This window comes from Mixophyes fleayi, chromosome 6 (genome assembly GCF_038048845.1).
Source record: "Mixophyes fleayi isolate aMixFle1 chromosome 6, aMixFle1.hap1, whole genome shotgun sequence".
In the NCBI taxonomy this organism is placed as follows: domain Eukaryota; kingdom Metazoa; phylum Chordata; class Amphibia; order Anura; family Limnodynastidae; genus Mixophyes; species Mixophyes fleayi.
Genome location: NC_134407.1, coordinates 26,654,200 through 26,676,940, shown reverse-complemented (window position 1 = coordinate 26,676,940; position 22,741 = coordinate 26,654,200). Strand labels below are relative to the sequence as shown.

General features: G+C 40.7%; 2 protein-coding genes across 2 annotated transcripts in view; both read left to right on the top strand.

Moving 5' to 3' along the window:
• The window catches only part of LOC142160950 (disintegrin and metalloproteinase domain-containing protein 9-like), a 60,078-nt gene extending 55,968 nt beyond the window's left edge, over nt 1–4,110 (top strand). Inside the window, exons 21-22 of the mRNA XM_075216089.1 lie at nt 2,088–2,137; nt 3,208–4,110. Of these exons, the coding sequence (XP_075072190.1) occupies nt 2,088–2,137; nt 3,208–3,313 (156 nt within the window). The 3' untranslated portion in view covers nt 3,314–4,110. The remainder of the gene's footprint in view (nt 1–2,087; nt 2,138–3,207) is intronic.
• A 10,627-nt stretch (nt 4,111–14,737) lies between these two features.
• On the top strand, nt 14,738–21,330 carry PSTK (phosphoseryl-tRNA kinase). The gene is made up of 6 exons (XM_075216088.1): nt 14,738–15,060; nt 16,045–16,333; nt 16,864–17,062; nt 17,807–17,882; nt 19,518–19,611; nt 20,932–21,330. Exons 1-6 carry the CDS (start codon nt 14,836–14,838, stop codon nt 21,135–21,137), a joined length of 1,089 nt encoding a protein of 362 aa, XP_075072189.1. The 5' UTR covers nt 14,738–14,835; the 3' UTR covers nt 21,138–21,330.
• Nucleotides 21,331–22,741: the final 1,411 nt, after the last annotated feature.

The window sequence follows — 22,741 nt, the reverse complement described above, 5'->3', positions numbered from 1 at the left end:
AATAGTTCAGAATGATCTCTGTAGTATATATATTGAAATATATATATATATATATATATATATATATATATATATATATATATATATCATACTATACACATACACAATAGCCAGTGCTCTATCTAAACACTCTGACAGACTGACGCCCAGTGATGTGATGTTTATAATAATATCAATGTAGAAACATTGTGTAAGAACATCACAATTACTTTGGTTTATGTTGTTTTATGGGACCTCTTCTCGCCGCCCCTTCTGGTCCTCGTTGTTTTTGAGTGACGCAGAGATAGTTCCCTGGAAGCGCTCTCTAAATAATCAGTTGAAACGTCACCCTCCAAGGGACCCCACTAAATCAGTCTGATCGTCTGCCAGGCCCTTCCGAATCTTGTCTTACTAGGACGCTCGTCTTTCTGCTGGAGAGAAGCATTGTCACCGGTCACGATAAGTCCAGATGTAGAACCACAATGTCACCAGTAATTGGTTCTGGATAATCCCAGGGCCGTCACCAGATACCCCTGCGACAGGTTGATCCATGCAGCTGTTGGTTCTAATCGTAACACGAGAGAGCTCAGATTATCCTCCAAAAAATAATACTGTGGGCTGTAACCAACGCAGTAATGTGTTACATAGAGAGTATGTTTATCACCCTTTAAAGATACCCCAATTCCTGTAAGACGACTGTTTTCATATTTTGTAAGTTATTATAAGAAGTGCCCTTGTTGTCTTTTATATGAGGAGGAAATCATGTGAGATCTATATTGATGGCCCAGTTGCGGAATAGGACCAACTTAAATGTCAGATTTTGAAATCAATTCCAAGACATTAAAAAGGGTGGAGAGAAAATGTTACCTGTTGGGTATTTTGGATTAATACCGTAGCAATTGTCTATCCTCGTGGCCTTAGTTGTATGACCTATTTTTTGTTTACCTAAAGAGTGAATGTGTAATCACACAAATCTGGTCATCTTGGATAGCCAGTGACACCTTGTAGCTATGTCATTGTTATACCTGTATGAAATTGGTTCATTGTCATAAGACTTTGTCACACTATGTAAACACCATTTGTTCCCTTGGTGAGGTAGGGTACATACTGCTTGCAAAAGAAACTGTATTCCAGTTGAAACATTGCAAACATCTTTATATACACATGGTTAACTTGTAGCCCCAACAATAGAGATGTTTTAAAGCTTTTAAAGGTTCTGGTGCTGGAAATTGTTTTCAATTACAGGGCGAGCAAAATTATCAGACTTTGAATTATCTTACGATGTTTGTGTGCACCTTATATGTAGGTCATTTTATTATCCTATTGAATATGATTATATCACAGCACTAAGGCCTTGGGTTCAATTCCCAACCATGGTCTTAGCTGTGTGGAGTTTGAATGTTCTCCTCGTAGGTTTCCTCCGGGTGCTCCGGTTTCCTCCCACAATCCAAAAACATACTGGTAGGTTACTTGGCTGCTGACAAAATGAATATTAGTGTGTGTGTGTGTGTCAGGAAATTTAGGCTGTGAGCTCCAATGGGGCAGGGACTGATGAGCTCCAATGGGGCAGGGACTGATGAGCTCCAATGGGGCAGGGACTGATGTGAATGACAAATATTCTCCGTACAGCGCTGCAGAATTGGTGGCGCTATATAAATATTTGGTGATGATGATGATCACAATCACAACATTTTTGGATGTGTGAGTTTAGACAGTAAAGACATAGGGACCTGTTTAATAAAATGGCTGTATGGTGCTATGAACACTCACAGCAACCAATTATACATTTGCTTTTATTTTCTAAATTGCAGTAGAAAAATTACAAAATCTGATTGGTCGCTATGTAAAATAGCATATTTGTGTACATAGCACTATTTTATTAAATTCAGTTCCAAGTCTGCCCTGTAAAAATGTAATTTGCAAGTACTTTGCAGCTCAGCATCACCAGTAATCAGTATACAGTCAAATAGAATAAACAGGTTACCAAGACAACATTCATGCAGTGATGTGAAGCCACACAAGACTATATAAAGTGTCTTTTTTCTGTTTGTTATTTTTATTTATTTTATCTGCAATTCTAAAGTGTTTTTTCTGTTTTATTTTAACAGGACAAGAACTTTTCTAATGTTTTTACCATATCACATCATTTTCCATCAAGGTCAGTGTGTTTTATGAATACCATTTTTCTGAATTGTTTTTATTCCATCTTAATTTACTTTATTTCAGCTTATATTGTTGTTTCATTTTTATAAATGTATACATTCTTATTTTATTTGATCCCATAACTCCTATTAGTATTCATATCAATTTTCTCCTATTTCAACGCTAGCACACGTACACACTACTTATCACCTAACAAATAAGAGTAGCTATTTCCTTAATAAGTTATGTGTGCTACATTAATATATCCCCAATAAACAACATTTCGGGGGGGAAATCAATTATCAAAATATCTGTACGAGGTGCCTTCAGAACGGCCACGAGACACCTCGCATGGATTTTCTTTACAGAAGTAACTCTTATTTTTGCTGGCGCCCCATAGAGGTGCGTGTAAAAATAAGCGTTACTTTTTACCGTGAGTCCGCAATTCTTTGGAACATCGCGGACAACTGAATCCGCCCCTTAATCTCCATTGGAAAAGCTGTATCACTTTTGAGTACTAACCTTCTTAGGTAGTTAGATGTAATGATTGTTCATACTTATCAGATATTTCTAAAATCCTCTTTTTCTAGCATCAGAAGAAGTAGTGTCCAGCTATGTAATATAACTTCCATTTCAGACAATAGATTCATTCAAATTTGCATTCCATCTACATGTGGGCCTTGTACACGTGGGTGCTAGATCAGTGTTTCAAGGAAACCTGGTGAACGCGCTTTTACTGTGATTGTTTTAAACAAAGTATGTGAATGCGCACACATTTTCTGCCAAGTGTTCAACTTGCATTCATTTAAATGTCGCCTGCAGAGTGGTTTATTCTTGGAAAAATATAATGTGAATGTTCAATAAGCACACAGCACACAGTACACTAGGTTTGAGAATAAGCTTGTAACATTAAAAACGAGGACAAAGTACAAAATTTTGTCTACATTTTTAACAAGTTATTGTTCAAAGCCTGTGTGTGCAGTCTCTTACGGCATAAACCAGACAGCATCAATCTTGTAAGTTGCTATGTCCTTTATTGTCATTTTACTTTTAATTTTAACACCAATATATGTTTTCATACCACAGAGCACCAGTGCCTGTTACAAGACCACAGGCACCACTCCGTCCTCCTCCTCCTCCTGCTCAGCGTCCATCTACTACCCCGCAATACAACTGGGAGCCTAATGCCTGAAGTTCACATTGAACTATGCGCTTCAGAATCGGTCGTGTTCTGCATAATAGTCAGGAAAGAACCTGATATTGATACTTCTGCCAAAGTTCCGACTGGAACCAAAAAGACTTCCCAGAATCCTCCTGAGAATGGTGGTTGTGTCCAAACATTATGGATACAGGACATTGTCAATTGCTGATCAAAATATATATGGATTCAGTAAAAAAAACAAAAAAAAAACACAATGAAGGAAACACAGTGAAGGATAATATGATGGGAACAAAAGTAGTTTACTGATCACGTTGAATGAATATTAATTTAAATGCATTTCTTTTAAGTTTACATTTTGAATCACTTGAATGTTCTTTATATTTTGTAATAACTGTAAGCACATGTTTAGCACATACTTCCTCTCTCTAGGCATTAGTGGCTGCTTCCAGTGTGTGTGTAAGGGATGGGTAAAAGCAGTGGTGAACTTGTGTCTTCCGGTAGATTGTACAGTTATATATGGAAAGTTGTAAGAAAAGAACAGACCAGCGCTAACAAAAAGGAGCGTATAAAGTCACTTATTACCGTGGTGCTTTCCAAGGCAGAGGAGAAAAAATGATAAAGGCAATTTCACAGAAATAACAGTGAGTACGTTGGCCAGTAGGACATATGTGGACGCTCACAAATCCTTTGCAGGGCATGTGATACATGTGGTTACCAGGGTATAGCAGAGATGAGTTACATTTTAGTTATAATTTCATATGTGATACTTAATTATATTTTCCTCTTGCTAATATATAATACATTTTTAACAAAAACGTTAATAGCCATTTGCCTTTACCTGTCAATCTTCTTTAGTAAAGGGTTTTATTATACCCGCCTAATTCGATACATTTTTGGTATCTGCAAGCAATGCATTTATGTGCTGTACCTCCACTCAATAGGCCTGATTTATCAAGGTACGTATCTGACCATTTTGTGTGTATCGTCCACAAAATCACTCTGCGCATGCCCAGAACTGGGAGATACGTCCGTGAACGCAGCTCTGTCCGCTGCGTCCTCGTACGCAAAGGACACTTACTACAGTCTATGATGTCGGGGAGTGAACTGAATTTACAGTAAGGACGTCAGGGCTAGTCTAAGTCCTGATCCGTAGTGATGTCAGTCTTGTATGCATGCTATAACATGTGTTTGCTGCTAACAAATTGACCCTAGTCTGTGTGTGTGTGTGTGTGTGTGTGTGTATGTTAGGGAATTTAGACTGTAAGCCCCAATGGGGCAGGGACTGATGTGAACGAGTTCTCTGTACTGCGCTGCGGAATTAGTGGCGCTACATAAACGGCGATGATGATGATGATAATACTAAACGCGGGTTGCGCTCAAAATACATACATTGATGAATCAGGCCCACTGTGTTTCTGTATTTACAGTGAGACATACTAACAGTACCATACTGATCAGCACAGGCTTTTAAAGTAGTAATCAAGAACAGAGCTAGCTCAATGGTTTGTATTTACAGTTTTTACAGTTTGTTCCCACTCTTATTAACAAAATTTGGAACCATGGAATAACACCACTTTGGCTTTTTACACCATGATTAAAAATGTATAAAAATTCACCTCCATGTGTTCAAACGCACTCTTGACATGAAGGTTCTTTACAACTTTCAGCCCAGTCAAAAGCTCTACATACATATGAATAAGTCTTCTCTGACTGATGGGGGGGACCATCGGTCAGAGAAGACTGTTATTAATGTGTACCTGAGCTGCCACATCGCTATTAATACACCAGAAAATACATCCCAAAGATCTGTCATCTATTTCACTTCAACTTGACACTATTAAAAGTAAAGATCTGCTGCCACCTAGTGGCCATATTTGAAACAACAGACCTTGCTATCGTTTTTTATAAATAAAAATAGAAATAATAGACTGTAGGAGAAAAAGAAATACTAAGACCTACATCAGCAGTCTGTAGACAATTCACTGGTGTTGGCAAGACCTGCGCCTCCGACCAGGAAGCTGATTGGTCACCTCAGTAACTGAAAGTGCCCTTATCCTTATAAAAATAACTATTGCTTAACTATTCTATAGGGGATAATGGCCATCAATAGCTATTTATAGTATAACTTCTCAGCCACTTCACCAGTAAACACGTCCTTTCACTAGAGCAACCTCGATGTGCACAGAAGCCCATGGGGAAAGAGAAGAAAAGCACAACTCATTATATTTAATATTCTACTATTCATTTAGCACATATAACACATACTTGCCAACTCTCCCGGAAAGTCCGGGAGACTCCCGAAATTCGAGTCAGTCTCCCGGGGGAGATGGCATTTCTCCCGCATCCCGGATTTCCCCGAGAATCGCGTCAATCGCGTCATTTGAATCAGGCCATTTTGGAGGGTGGAAGGGGGCGACGCAAATTACGTTTTCGCGGGGGGCGGAGCCAAAATGACGCGATTGCCCTCGTCCCGCCCCCTCCCACCCTCCAGTCTCACCCCCTCTCCCGGAAACAAGTTGGCAACTATGATATAACATCCACAGTAACAACGTCAATTAGATAACATTTCGGTCAGGTACCCTCCTTAAAAAGTTTTCTTCTATTAAAAAATAAATGTTCAAACAAAAGAACTTAACTAAGGTGACTATAAACTAAATGACTAAATAATGTTCTGCTTTTGAATTAGTTCAATAATTATCGGAACCTACTGAGGCAAGTTTATTATACCAGTACAGGAGGTACTGGCATTACAAGATTACATAACAGATATGATATATTAACTATTTATATATGCTCAGAACGCAATAACAAGAAAGTAGGGAATTTTACTAATACTTTCATTGCTGAGAAATATCAGACACAGTGAAACCCACACATCGCTCTAACCACGGTATATTGTAAAACACTACAATAAATTTGTCTCGTCACTTAGAATTTTATTTTTTTCTATCTAGATTGATTTTATATTTCTCTGTAAAATGATTTTATTAATAATTTTGGAAACAATGATAAGAGTACTCTTAGAAAACTGAAATAAAGGTTAGATTTTAATTTATTAAAATTCTGCAACCAATAAAATTTACATCTTCTTCTCTGCAATAGCATTTGGTTGATTGCAGGTTCCTCCCAGATGACTTTAATATGCGACGGGTTTGGTAAGGAAATTTATGTGGGGAGGAAAAAAAAAAACGTTTCAGACAAGACATTCTGTGTAGGCATAAACACCTGGAAGACATACAACTGCCACCTATCACTAGCTATTACCATGCTATAATGTTAAATAGAATTTTGGAGTGGACCACAGCGAAATATATTAAAGAATGGATATCTATAGAAGAACAGCATCTCCAGTCCTCGGGGGCAAACGCAAGATTTGTAGAGGAGGGTTTCCACACCACCAGTGGGCGTGACCAGCATGCATGGGGGCGTGGCTATAATTTTAGACAATGCTTGGCTGCTCTCCAACTCTTACTGTCCCTATAATATACATGGGCAATGCTGCATGCACTACTGTTCGGTGCATGCAGCTCTGCCTTTTCAAGCAGAGCCGTGTGAAACGGGGCAGGGTACAGCCACCTCAATTATACAGTGCCCCAGTCTTGGAGGGGATCTTCCAGGCACTAGGCATTTAATAATACACAAAATAAAAGTACAAAAACAATAAAATGGAGTTCAGCGGCCATTTTGCTTGGCCTGTCACATTCATCCGTTTTCTGACATACAAGCACATTGGGAAGCAACATACACAGAGTTCTGGAGATATTTCCAAATTTGTTAATATTTGGGCTTTTCCACCAGTGACGAAGACTCCTGAAGAGAACTCACCCCTACTGTAACGCACACACTATCTCCACATTATATAAACTAACTAATAAATCGGTTTGACACCCAACTTCACAAAGGCACGGGAAAGAGACCAGATTAGTGTAGTCAGAGAAAACGATTGGTGTAAGATCTGCCATGCCAGCTCAAGTACATCTATTGTAGTGACACAGTATGGAGATGGTACAGACATCTGAGCCACCTGCATGGAATGTTCCCCGGCATCCATGAGAATTGCTGGAGATGTAACAATGCTGTGGACGGTTTTCTGCGTATTTGGTGGGAATGGCTAAAGAGAACACCCTTCTAATAGGACGTCATACACAATGCTATACTAATTGTGGAGAGTGAGGTTCCAGATGAGCCGGGATTCTGACCTCTGAACTTGACCAAGCTCCCTATCAGAAGATACAGAAAGTCTTAATTGAGACACCTAAATAATGCCGCAAAAACAGTAATACCGGTCCATTGGAAATCTTCCTCTCCCCCAAAATTAAAAGTATAGTATACAAGAATCAACGTTTATATGAACACGGAGGATACAATAACATCTGCAAACAATACATTCACATGGCTGCAGTGGCTCGAGTTTAAAGAATCTAATTCCTACAAGGGCTATATGCCAAAGGCAGTGTCAATGAAATAAGAACCAAAAGAAAGAAGATTTTAACCAATGGGATTAACGTCCTTTACCCAATGGGTCACCAGCACAAACCCACCAATACAGTATGTATTCTACTCCCACTCCATTACAGAAAGCTGCAGCTCCTCCCACATCTATAGGCCATACTTGCCAACTCTCCCTGAATGTCAGGGAGACTCCCTGAAATAGGGGTGATCTCCCTCACTCCCTGAAGAGTCTGGCATTCTCCCTGATGCTGAGCCAGTACAAGACGTGGTTGGCTTCGCCATCTGTGGCATGATGACACAGTTCAGAAATTGTGTCCTATGTCCATGTATTGATGCCTATGGAAGTGGCCATTTTCATGGAGACCAAGATTTATTCAAAGACTGACATGTAAGACAACATGACTTCAGTAATGGAGACAGAAATGTAAAAGACACTTCAGTCTCTAGAGATTCATTAGCTGCTTTTCTTTAACGCATAGTTGCCTACTCTCCCGGAATGTCCGGGAGACTCCCGCATAGATAAGTGGTGGGGGCGGGGCTTGATGACAAATATTGTGCCATCTTAGCCCCGCCCCCTGTTGTAATTGGACAAAATTGTGACAATCGGTTAGGGGGCAGGGCCAAAATGATTCCCCGCCCCCGCACACCCACCATCCTCGGGATCTCCCTGAAGCCAACGAGGAAAAGTTGGCAAGTATGCTATAGGCTCCCACTCCATTACAGACAGCTGCAGCTCCCCCCACATTTATAGGACGGGGCCTCAGTCAAAGAGCTGCTGCTCCGCCCCTGAATATGACTCAACTAATCCACACTGTGCATTTCTGCAAAGCAAGTCTGTCTGTAATTCAATCACTGCCTGCTCAGCTAGAGCAGCACCTTCCTCCTGACATAAACCCTCCAGGTATTTCATGTACATAGTTTTTTTCAGCTCAGTAAAACACAGCCATTGACATATATTATTTATTGTCTCACAAGAGGTACTATATATATATATATATATATATATATATATATATATATATATATATATATATATATATGTTGATTCTAAGGCAGGGGTCAACCACGCCAGACTAAGGTAGAACGTACAGTTAACAAATAACATCCCAATATAATTTGTCAGCATGCAATCAATATTGAATAATAATACCTCTTACTCATACAATTCAATAAAAGAATGTGAGCACAATCGGATTATGAATATGCCACGCCCAAGCTCATCGCATTGTTTAAAACAAGTCTGCTGAACATGAAGAAACATGAAGGAATAATCCAGAAACTGAGATTTCTCTTCACTGTCAAATTCTGCAATTATGTAGGTTCTAAATACTGTAATAAGAAACTTTTTTGCTCCCTTCTAATATCAGTGAAAATGCAATACAGCAATTTGTTGCCACAAATGAACATTTTCAGACATGCTCAGTGTCTCATCTGTTCATGTATTATTATCCTGTTTTTATGAAGTGCCTCTATCAGTTGGAGTACCACAAGGCTCGGCCCAAAGACCTTTGTTCTTCTCTATCTGTGCTTTTATTTATCTATCCTCTCCGGATCTGTTACCAACTGTGGTGGCCCAGTGCTGAAAGTCTTTCTGCTATTTCATCTTGGATGTCCTCTCGCCAGCTCAAACATAGTCTTTCAAAAACTAAGCTAAAAACATAACTGAAGCTACCTGGCATCTCTATTTCTATTGATCTAAAATTCTGTTTAACGTGGGGTGTTTTAGTCCCCGCCCCCTTTTGACAGCTAGACATGTCTGCGGATGCGCACTGTGCGCATGTCCATTCGGCAGAGACCGGCAGGTAGAGTGTGCTGCCCGGCCGCTCTGACTGTATTTAAAACACAATCAGAGCAGCCGGGCAGGGCTCTCTGTCTGTCCCTCTCTGCCGAACGGACCTGCACACAGTGTGCAGTCGAAGACAGCAAGCTCTTGCTAGGTGGGGTGATAGCTCCGATCGCCCCCTCCTCGGATCCGCCAGTGAATAAATTGTACCTTTGTTTCCCCATCCGGTCTGTATCCAAATCCACATGTATCTCACATCAGACACTTTGATCTTTGTCCCACAATAAATATATGCGCCAACAGGTATGTGGGAATTGTGTTCGATGTGGTATACCATAAGGCAGAAAAACATTTAAACCTTGTATAATGTAAATTTTGGGGTGCTGTAATTATGTAAAACTATCTTTGGAAGTGTATTTTAGCTATATTTTCTCTCCATAATGGGCATTATATAAAAAAGCTGTTTATATGAATATGGTAGCAAAAGAAAACCCTATCTATACTATAAAAAAAAAACAACAAAAAAAAAAAACAAACAAGCCCTGGCAGGCTACACAGTGCATGAAGCCTTTGGCATCCATCTTTTTGTCTGGAAGTTTGCACGGGACCAGAATGCAAAGTTGCCTCTATTGCAAAGATGTGCCGTTTGCATGCACATTTCTTTCAAGTGCTTGGGGAATTTCAGGGCCCTGGCTACTTCAGTCTCATTGTGGTGAATATGCTCCATATGCTGCGCAATTATTAAGAGGGGCCTCTCACAGTACAGGCAGCACTGCTTTCTGTTATACGCTCTGGAGCCATCACTGTTTCTAGATAGCGTTTGGACAGACACTGCGTCGTCTCTCCGACCCAATGTGTTTAAAACACAGCTGTCAAAAGGTCGAGAATGGTCGTACATAGAACCCATCTCTGGGTGCCTGCACTCTGCTGCGCCGGTGGGTAACGGGGCATCACCACTGGTGTCTGAACTTCTCTCCTCATAAGTGTCAGGGGCATACTCATGTCCACTGCTATCCGGGCTATAGTCAGAGCTACCGGTGGGCTCTGTCATGCTTCACTGTCCCCGCTTTACCTTCAGCAGCAGACGGATTTGATTGTGCCTTTACCCACTTGGTGTATAAAGCGCCGGCAGGCTGCAGTCACTTCCTCTTCCTGCTATACATTTATACGGTATACTGGCCTCTGGCGGTGGGATGCTCACAGTCTCTCCCCTCCACATTGGACACATGCACACTTTTGTTCCAACAAATGTGACTCGTGAGGATATGCCAGATTTTTATGATGAGCATATCAGCAAGGTCCCCTGCATTGATTCGCCTTGGGAAGCTTTATGGGGACCTCAATTTTTGTCCCCACAAGCATATGAATGAAAGTACACACACACACACACACACACAGAGGGGAGCAGGAGCAGAGTCTGACACACACACAAACTCACAGGGGAAGGGGGGCAGACGCTCTCATCACAAGCAGAGAAGAAGAGAAGAAAGGGGAGGAGACAGAACCTGAGTCTCCGATGTCCAGCCTTTATAGAGCATGGGCTCGCCGGCAGTCTATAGCCTGCTGTCAATGAGCCAGGGCACAGAGGCAATTAGCGGGTGGCTGCTGCACCCCCTTGGACTTGTGCCCTGCACATGCTCTGTGCAGCTTTTATAAAGCCCTCCTGCCAAGCTTTGCACAAGACGAGAGTGGATTTGTGTTTCTTTGTTGGTGCTTTAAAGGGGAAATTCAATTAACCGTTTAGTGCCTCCGGAACGGTCATGAAGACACTCCGCAGTGATGTAACATTGCAGATTTCTCCTTGCACCCCATAGAGAAATCCGAGATGTTGAGGTATTGTAGTACCTGGAAATTAGTGCAGCCGCGATGTTCAGCGGCACATCGGGCACAATTGAACACACCCCAAAGAGTCTTGTTTTGTTCATTGATTTCAGCTTTAACCCTGTTAATTCCACCTTCCCCACCCACCAACTTCAGCTTTGTCCCTCATTATTCTACTCTCTTCGACCTATCTGCTTCAGCTTTGTCCCTCACGGCCCGTGCTCTCAGTACTAGGCTGCCTGACCGCCGTGGCATGCTTGTAATAGTTACATAATCTTTCTTCCGTTCTCCAGTGACGGGGTGCGCCTCGCCTTATCAAATCGGCACTTAGGTGGCATCTTCCCTCGCCTAAAGCCCACAACACTTTTTCGTGACACTTTCTACCAGAAAGCTTTTAGGAGTAACTTCAGGATATTGAGGCAACTGGTTTGTAGTGCTAACTGCTTTGCAGAGCCCTGGAATGCATCACTATACAGTTCCCTTGCAGCTCTACCTAGAGAGTAACTGGAACTGAGTGACCCCACTTCTTGCCACCAAAACTGTGAAGATACAGGGTTTTCTGGCCCAATTCTACCCACTTCACTCTGGCTGGCCACCCACGGGTGCCTTCCTAGGCCAGGGAAGTCTACCAAGTACCTTCTAAGGTTACTATTAGTCACTCAAGCAAATGCAGTTAGAAAGTAAAGCAATACATTTATTGTAATAAAAACAATCACTAGATTATTATGTACAAACAGTAAATAAATGCCAGACAGGTTTACCACATCATCAGTCCCTTACGCCTTCCATCAATCAAATCTCAGAATGAATATCACCCCCCTCTCCCCTGGAGTGGATCCTTATATGTAGGGTCAAATTTCCAGTGTCCTCCCCTCCCTGAGCAAACCCCTGGGCCTCTCCTTGTTAAACATTGGCGAGTCCTGGACTAGGGGGGTTGAAGAGGGGAGTGGAGATGAGCTTCCACAGAACCTCCCCTGCCAGATTGTAGACAAAATGTCTGGAGTAGTCTTGTGAGAACAATGGATACTAATTAGCCTTCCCCCTTACCAGTATCTTGCAACCTGATCCCTACCCATAGCCCCCCTGGCATCACTTTAAGGACAATGAATAACAACCTCACTGCCACATCAACAATATACAATAACCAATATACGTATTTACAATGAGCTACAATGTCCCCTCATCTACATGTAATTAGACACGGCAGTTGTACTCTGTTCAGCTGGGGAACAAAAGCAAGGGGTATAAAATGTACATGCTATAATCCACATTTTGTGAGAAACATGGGACAGGCTGTTTAGAGTGATATCAATACCTCGTTTCACCAGTTATACTGGTGGAGGTTGGTACTGCATCCTGTTGCTAACTCGGTGTTCTGCTTAATCTGGTCCAGGAGTATCCTGCATCCTAGTTATCATAGATACAGTATCTCTGCTCAGCATCCCACTGTCAAGTCCTCTGTGGTGCCTACCTACCTGAGTTGAGCTATCCCTATGTGAGAATAACTCCTGGGGACAATCGAGTACTGTCAAACATCCATCGTTCTATGGGAATGGCGGTTGCTATAGGTGAAGCTCTCGTCAACAACAGGTTCTGATAACTCAACTCGAAGGGTGATTCGTGACATCTAGTTCTATGCCGACATCACCTTAGATACCATTGCTTTGTAAACATTAGCCAGTTGAGTGGTCTTTGTCGCTGATCATCCTACCAAATGTGCCCCTACAATGACCCCTCTTTCAATTACTGAGGACTCCTCTTGCATCCATGTTATCCATAATTATAGGAAACCTCTGCATCATTTTTATACATGACCCTTACCATGCTGCGATGTTACTTACAATATGGAGATTTCCCTCATTTACCCAGGTGTTTCCGTTTTGTTATTTATTACCTGTAATACTTTACTTTTTAATAGAGCTACAGTAAATGTCAGGCCTACTTGCTGTTACAATCTGCTTCTGTTTGCAGTACATCGCGTCCTCTCTGGTTGCTGCCTTGACTGTTTCAGATCCTGTCTGCAGCTATTCTTTTGTGCCTGGTCTCCAGTAACTCCTGCTTCTCTGCTAAACCAGGAGATCCTGGTATCCTGTATCTACAGTTCTCCATTCTGCCTGGTATTCAGTGTCTCCTGTTTCCTCAGCTGAACCTGGTAATCCTGTATTTGCAGTTCTCCAATTGTGCCGTATATGCAGTGTCTCCTGCTTCCTCAGCTAAACCTGGTAAACTTGGTATCCTATTCCTATGGACTTATACTAGCTGCTTTACCATTGACTGCACCTAGTTTATACCTGTGTGACCTGTGTTCAAAATAAAGACACCCTGTTTCAATCACAACTACTCTTCATACAGGGAATCCTAACACTTGCCCACTTTGCAGTTATGTCCAGGAGACTCCTGAATTCCAGGTAGGTCTCCCAAGAGAGCAAGCCATTCTTTTGCATCCTGCACATTTCCTAGTGAAGTGAGCGGGATGGGGACCTCCATGACGTGATTTGCGGCAAATCTAGTCATTTTGGAAACCGTCCAGAGGCAAAAATAATACTATTGCATAATTGTGTCACAGGGTCAAGTCCAAAATGACGCAATTTGTAGCACCCAGCCTCCTTCTGCACTCACACGTCACCTCTCTTCCAGGATCTCCCGAAGGGGAAAAGGAATAAGCTGCAAGTATGATGCAGGGTGCCTTTATTGGTCATATCTGAAAATGTTAAATGGTCCCTTAGACCAGTTTTTGATTTATAGGTGCAACTAGGAATTTTTGCATCCTGGGCACAGAGTAGTATAATTCCTCCCCACATACACACTCACAGACGTCACTCCCTTTCCACCACACTAAGATCTTTTTTTCACCATGCTGACAATGGCAGCTTTTTAACTTCTACAAATGTTATATTTGTGCACTGTACTTTTGGATAAGCACACATACTAAAGAAAACACTGAGAACCCCCATTGTACTATCATATTGCCAGTTCGATTGTCAGCCAGACCGCAGATCTACTTATCAAATTCTAAAAATATGTTTACCTTCTTTTTTACAAACTCTGCTCCTAAATCATTATAACAAGCACAAGTAAAATGCATAAAATACATTAAAGAGAACTGCACTATTATCACATTTGTTGGAAACTACCCATATCCTGCTAGTCAAATGTTACATTTAACGTGGTAGCCAAACTGTGACTCTTCAGTTGTCATGGAGCAACAGCCAGAGGTTAAGGAAAACTGGGGCCTCTTCAGGTCTTGTGGAACTACAACTCCCAGCAGAAAGAGGCTGGCAATAGCAGGGAATGCTACGAATTGTTAGACCCATCAGTGCATTCTTTAAGGTTTTGAAAAATTTTGGGACAAGAAAAATTATGATTATACTTGAACTACAAATTCCAGCAAGCTTCAGTCACAGAATACCCAAGTTCATACACCCCAGCCTGTAACTGAAGCAAGTGACCTGTCAATCATCCTCTGACCGCATGCGCGCACGGTTATGGCGTCACTATGGATGAGCCGTCCAGGACCTGGAATATCGGACTATGTGTTCTCTGCGGGCTCCCCGGGGCAGGGAAATCCACCTTAGCTCGAGGGTTACAGAACGGCGACAACCCGTTTCCAGTGGTTGTGATAACGTATGATGACGTCATTACCGATGCCGCCTTTCAGGGGGAGCCGGTCTGTGAGTCTCCAGATATCTCCTGCCAGTCTGAGGAAGCGGGCGGAAGACAAGTAGGTGACCCAGCCAATCATAAACCGTGATACATGGTCCCTCACTGGGGCCAACCAATCATAACGCGCAACAAATGCTATCACTTAACTTTCATTGTACAGTCTATGCATATAGAGTTTTGTGTTTTCAAATGCATTTACATTAAAACTAAACGCTAATTATGTTTCTCACATGAAAATGTACACAGTGCATTCTAATGATTAATTAAGTAATGTATCAATAGAACTTATTGTAACCTTACTGAAGGATATCCATGTTTTCTTATGCTTGCTGCTAAATTTAATCCTGATGGTGTTTTTCAGTCAAGTACGAGGGGTATCTCAGATCATCCATTGAAAATGTTTATTATTGATATTTTTGTTAGAAAATATCCGGGGTCATGAGTTTGATTCTTTCATGAGTTCTATCTGTGCGGAGTTTGTTTGTTCTCTCCCTGTTCACCTGAGTTTCCTCCACAGTCAAAAACATACTGTTAGATAAATTGGTTTCTGATCAAATGGACCCTAGTCTGTGTAGTAGGGCAATTAGATGTGAATGACTATATATTCAATGTACAGTGCTGTGTAAAATGATTGGTGCTATTAAAAGTAGTTTGCTAATTGTAATGCAACGTGGCAACCACAGTCATATGACCTGTAAAAAAACCCCTTTTTCTCACCATGTAGTTTATAGAAATATCTCCCTCTCTATTTCTCTGCCATCATGTGACCACTGAGGAGTTCCTGACTGACTGGCTTTGATTTAGAGATCAGGGGGTAAATGTATCATCCTCCGATTTTTTTTCAACTTGCCGAAAATCTGCGACTTTGCAGGTAAAATTTAAAGCGGTGATGGCTTGTAAAGGCACGTTTGCCTTTACAAGCCATCGCCATACCTTGTATACATGTATGTATTACTTAATAGAACTATTTGATATAGATATGCATGTGTGACTACAAATCGTATCTGCACACAAGTATAACATCGTTTGTCTGATTTGCCAGACGTCTCTCTGGAAGCAGTATCGACAAAACCTTCTGCAGTGCCTTGAGCATCTCATAGTGGCTCTGCTGAGCTGTTCAAATTTAAAAGCCCCAGATGGTATTATTGAAGGACACTGGAACCGATTTGTTCAATGCCTGGAAAGTCAAGGCCTCATCTCTGCTGCAAAATCAGTTTCAGACTTCAACCAGTTCTTGATCAACCCAAAGCTCAGTCCTATCTGTTTGATATTGGATGATAATTTCTACTACCAGAGCATGCGATATGAGGTGTATCAGTTGGCACGCAAGTGTAAGTACCTACTGTTTCATGCATTGTTTGTTTTATTACCAGATTTGATATCTACCGGACTAATGGGAATTCTAAAAACAAGAATGTTCTGTTACCTCGACATTGGGAATTAATCTATTATTGCATTACATTTATTGTTTCAGGATCTCCACTTTGATTGTTGTCCTAGTAATAATGTCATGAAATTATCATTATTTTTTGAATCTCTCAACCAAACCCCTGATATTTTGAATGATTCAGGGCAGTACGATCCACACCTGCAAACACACGGAACCACTTGCAGAAAGCGGACTAAGAAATGGTCCCACTTCTTCGGGGGATAGCCTGATGATGTGATGGTTGGCTCTTATTGGGATTGATGTTTGTGGTATCTCCCTCCAGTTGCGATGAGTTTTTCAGTTTGATGAATTCTTTATTTTACAAATGGACACTACATGAATTGTCGATGAAATACTGGATGCATCAGACTATAGAGTTTTCATTTAGTTTTAAATTAAAAGGATGTATACTCATTTCTTTTTATTTCTCAGATTCTTTGGGATTTTGCCAGTTATATTTGCACTGTTCCACTGACTGTTGCTTGCTGAGGAATACAAGCAGGCCGCATCCTGTCACGGACAAAACTATATTACTTATGGACCAAAAAATAGAGAAACCGAATCCCGAGAAGAACACATGGGAGAAAAACAGTTTGGTCCTGGACAGCTCCAGAGGAATCGCAGTGGATGAGTAAGGAGGGGAGGGGAATGTTATAAGCAGCATACTGTATGCGCGACATAACTATATTACACATAGGACCTGAAATATATGTACGTCAGACCCAGAACATATTCATTTACAGTCATTACTATGATAAAGTGTTTGTATCTGGTTATGAAGTGAGGTTCTCTCTGTGGCGATTCACTTGCTGAGCAGAAAACCTCTATAGTGCACTGATGAGCCCCAATATGGGTGAAACAGTGTCCCTAAGTGGGATTCAATCTCTGCACTGTAATGTGTCATACTGAGTGGGTAAAGCATTGACTGAAAGGGCTGCCATATATGTAAATAGAATTTCCCAGAAGTAGTATCTTCTATATTATTATTATTATTAATATTTATTTATAAGGCGCTACAAGGCATCCGCAGCGCCGTACAGAGACAAACAAAATCACAATACAATGGGAGACAGCACAGTACAGTAAACACAGCAACTCAGTACGCTCAATGCACAGCTAGAGAGGGCGGGGAAAGGGGAGGGAGGATCCGAAAACGACGGGGCCCAAGAAGGGGGGCGCGGAAGACAGGGAGACCCCCAGGGGGGAGGAGAAAGGAGTTACTATAAAGGAGTTACTTATTTGCTAGTGATTTGCCTAACTGTTCATACAGAATCTATCAGACTCACACAGGAGTAACTTGAGGAATGTGTGATTTCAGGATAATGGCCACTATTACGACTATATATATTTGTTTTATTGTATATAACTATTTCAGTTCAAGAATCACTGATTTCCTGAATCGAGCTTTGGCGAGCCCTGTGACTCCACCGGAGGATGACACAGAGGAAAAGGTAGGGGACAACATTCTAAAATGCAAGGCAAACATATCAATAATACAAGTAAATGTAAGTCTGCTTTGAAAAGTTTGTTTCTTCTCGGTAAATAAAACATCATTTTTATGTTGACTTGCTGCAATGTTATTGAAAGCATTTTTATTTTGATACATCTTTGTTGTTGAATAGAAAATTACTAATATGTGTAATAATTTTAGTGAGGAGTGCATAATTGTAACGGGTTGTATTACAGAGCCGTAACTTAGAATTCTAGCGCCTGGGGCGAGAAAGACAAATGGCGCCCCCCTAGCCCTCAATTTTAACCAAATGAACCTAAAATCTTCCTAAACTGCGCCCCCCTTCAGCGTTGCGCCCTGGGCGGTCGCCCCTGTCGCACAGCCCTAGTTACGGCCCTGGGTTGTAAAGTCTTTAAAGAAAGAAAGACACTTCCCCATGGCTATGTAAAGAAAATGTTTTACTTAGCTTCGGTGATAAGAAGTGGCGGTAAGCATTATCCACAATGGGGACGCCCCAATTTCGGTGCAAGGAACAAGACATTCAGGCACTGCTATTTGCCAGTCCACGGTGAGATCCTGTGGTGGGGGCTAATCCCTGTGTTTTAGTTAATGTGTACATATATATGGCCAATTAACATGTAACAGTTAGAATCCTCTTACCTAACCTATAAGCATAAACCTCAGTTAATCAAACAAAAATATGTGTGAACCAATCATAGGCTGACATTTAATATCATCTATTGCATGAAGAGGCTTGTGATAGCCTTGTGTTTCTAGCAAGTAACAATATATATTGTGTACATCAGAACTCGCCAATTATAAGCAATGACAGACTACAGATATTATTAAGAGTTTACACATATATTAACACAAGTTAACCCATGCATGATACTCATGCATTCTAGTCAAATCAAGCTACTTAAGGTCTTAAAAAGGTTCTTGTCATGCATTTGGGCCATAGCCCAGGCCTCAACCACCAACCACTCCCCACTGTCACCTCCGGCAACCACCAACCACTCCCAACTATCACTTCTCCTTCAAGAAATATATATATATTTTTAAAATCTTTATAAACACTTTTAACAATTAATAAATGAAATTAACAAATTAAAAACATCTTAGTATACCAAATTTCAGCCCTTTCTGAATTTTTTTTCCCACACACACTAAGAATTTAGTAGGTCAGTGTATAACTCCGCCCAGCAGGTGGCGCTGCAGCTTGGTTTTATTTTTTCCACACACAGACAGACTAACACACGCCACTAAGCATTTATATTATAGATTACTTCAGTATTATATAGTGTTACTTTTGGTGTGCAAGTCATCTCCTCTGCCTCTATTACTGTCTGCTGTTTTTGTACTTGGCTGTAAAAATCTGTGATGTATATTGATGAATATATTTTTATAAGTTTATTAGTATTTTGGGATGAGTATGATTGGATCAGACATACAGAAAAAGACAGAGCCGGTGACACAGGGGAATTGACACCACCACCTTAATTTACACACGTTATGTGGGGGGCATAACTATGTCTAGCCTATGCTTTTGTAGTAGACTCCTTTGTTTTTCTTCCCCACGTCCAAGTTATAATGTTCTGATCTTATATCTGTGTTATTTCCCAACATTTATTAACAGGATAAGGACCGTGAAATCTGTGCAGCCAATATCGTCCATCAGGCAGATCAAAGTCTACGAAGGCTGATTTCTGAGACCATGCAGACAGTGAAAGGTAGTAAATTATATATATATATATATATATATATATATATATATATATATATATATATAAAATAAAATCATATCTCATGTATTATTTACCCGACCAGCTGTACAGCAACCTTGGACCATATTTTATATTTCTTTAACTGTTTTAAGGACCTGGCACCATGTTAGATTTAGAGGGCTAGGAGAATTGGCTACACAATGTATTAGTGGGAGGTGTCCGTCCTCGATTACTAATCTTGCTGATCAGTATATTTAATGGTTCTGTTGTGCATCCATTAATATTGCTGCCTGAGTTTTGAGTGGATGAATCTTTAATTAGAATCACATTTTAAGTGTACTGGTTATAATATATTATGACATTTTTAAAGAATAAGTGTTCCTTTGGTGGACTTTTTAGATATAATGTAATTAGACCCATGTACCTAGCTCTTTTCCTTTGAATATAAAATAACTCTTACATTCCTTTTTATTCACATTTTAGATAGAGACGCCTATCTGCAGTAATGTAGTATCAGGCATTTTAAACAAACAAATCTGACAAAGCAGGAAGGAGCTGGGAGCCGCAGGGCCATCTGTTGCCTATCACTGACCTAAGGGCTCATCCACACAAGCATATTCGGGAGTTACGATCCAACTACTATTCAGATTGGAACGTGAGCAGCAGGGGAATAACAAGCTGTGTAATTTGTGTGTCACAGAGCTACCAATACTATTCCTTGTGAGGTTAGAATGTAATCAATTTATTGAATCTGTCATCAAGCATCTCCCTGGCGTGTTCCTGGTTCCTACACTCAGGGCTAGATTTACTAAGCTGCGGGTTTGAAAAAGTGGGGATGTTGCCTATAGCAACCAATCAGATTCTAGCTGTCATTTTGTAGAAAGTACTAAATAAATGAAAGCTAGAATCTGATTGGTTGCTATAGACAACATCCCCACTTTTTCAAACCCGCAGCTTAGTAAATCTAGCCCTCAGTCTCCTGCATTTGCTGTGCTTACACAGTCAGCCACGGGGCTGCTACGGTCACTAAGTTTGTCCACTAAGCCACGCTCCCTGTGCTTTTGACAGGACAGCAACAATATACATAGCTAAGAGGTGTCTGTGATAAAACAATACATCTTTTTCTTGCTGTAACCTCCAGGCCGTGTAGTTGAAACACAATTCAAGAATATGAACAAGTTTGTGTTGATGACCTTACTGTCAACGTAAGTTTTATATATAAATAGTCAACCAAAGGTAGAGTTATTCTTTAACATTTTTTATCATCACAATAAGTGTTTATAGCACTTATATTTACTATAAGGTTTTTCTGTTCTTTTATTTTAGGGTCTGTTTGTGCACATAACATAAAAGGGATTGCTCAGGAGCTCCAGTGTGCAAAGGCTGAAGCCCTGGATCAATTGAGGCAGAGTATGTCGGGGAAGACTATCTTATGTCTCAAGACAGATATTCATTTCAATGCACAGTCCTTTTTTAAGGAAGAAAAGGACCATATTTTGCGGCGATATTTGCACAAGGATCCGGTGCCATAGTCACAATCACACGTGGACTGTCGTACAGCTCCTGCTGTTTCCTAGTAAATATTCATGCATCGCCTATTGTTAATTTATGTATATTATATATATTTTATTTGCACTTGTTTAATGATTTAAGGGGCAACTATGCATATAATACAAATTGATCCACTCTAAAAATGCTAAATATAAACTTCACATGTTCAACATGTCATTCTCCTACCATGACAGTACTTAAAGGTTTACACATCATCCTTACTACATTGGTACTTTCCTAACATTTAATCAAGATTTGTCTACACAACTGTGTTGAAAACAGGAAGGGAATAGTTGAAATTATAGTTTGATTCCAAAGCACAGTGGCAGGGGCCATCTTTATTCACTACTGGAATGTTGCTGGATCTTCTTCTTCCTTCTCATTGGCATGTTAGAGTTACTGGCATTTGGGAGGAGCAGCATGGATGGAAGAAACAGAGTCAGGCTGGTGTTCTGCCTGAATTTTAGAGGCAGCATGTTTTCCCTTCTGCAAGAGGGGGGATGCAGATGGTGGGATGCTTTCCACCCCTAGGAGACAGGCTCCTTCTCAGTTATTCTTTGTTCACTGCCTTTAGAGTTGGGCACATGACATTGTGTGGGATCGCCCCAACTCTCTCCTTTGGTGCTTTACTGGTGCCAGCCCTCGTCCACCTACTTGCTTCCAATGTGGGAATCACTCAAACCCCACCTCTGTTCATGGCCTTAGCTGAGGATCAAGTGAAGACTCCGCTGCCTATGTTGAAGAGGGCATAGTTATCATTGCTCTTTAGCACCACAATTAGGTGGGATGGGCTGATCTATCCTGCGGTGATCCAATAATCTTTTTAGAGGCCGGCTCTCATTGGTGGAAGATAGATACACTGGGAAGCACTGCAATGCCCTAAAAACCAGTAGTACATCAAGAATACATTCCATATCATATCCCCTGAGCAAGTTGTCCAGGCAAAATGCGTGGGTGCCACAGTCAGGACTTATCGTGATCTGACTCTGGCACTCTCTCTCTGGCCAAGGGTGTCACATTGATTCTAACACCTGTACTATAGACCCCATGCAGATAAGCCTGATTTGTTTTGTTTTTTTTATTGGGACTGTACGCCTTATGTACTACTGGTTTTTATAACTTTATTAAATCTATTTTTATAAAAAAAAAAAAATTCTGGTATTTGTACTATTGCATACCTTTGGAAGCCTTATTAAATGTCCGCTCTGGTACGCATATATATTCACATTGTATGAATATTTTCATCATTTATAACATACTACACTATGATTTATTTTTCTTATGAGATAAACAGCACTTTTGATTGTTCTGAAGAATAAACCCTGGGCAGATACATGAAGAGGACATCTAACTGTCAGATAAGCTATATGATTGCCTTGCTACGTGGATATTGATTAGATGCCCACAGTTATTTTAAACTTTCTTGTAATTACTACACTGTTTGGAGGTTATTCTTGTATGGTATTTTTAATGTAGCCTCAGAAATAGACAACACAACTTTCCTGATCTATAAATGTAACTTTGTGTCCGTTTCTCCAGATTTGAAACAGTAGCAAATATAAAAGTTTACGCTTATACAGTTATT

Coding starts and splice junctions, on each gene's coding strand:
- PSTK (XM_075216088.1), top strand. CDS start 14,836: ATGGATGAGCCGTCCAGGACCTGGAATATCGGACTATGTGTTCTCTGC. Junction 15,061..16,044: donor AGGAAGCGGGCGGAAGACAA/GTAGGTGACCCA, acceptor CTGATTTGCCAG/ACGTCTCTCTGGAAGCAGTA. Junction 19,612..20,931: donor GACCATGCAGACAGTGAAAG/GTAGTAAATTAT, acceptor CTTTTATTTTAG/GGTCTGTTTGTGCACATAAC.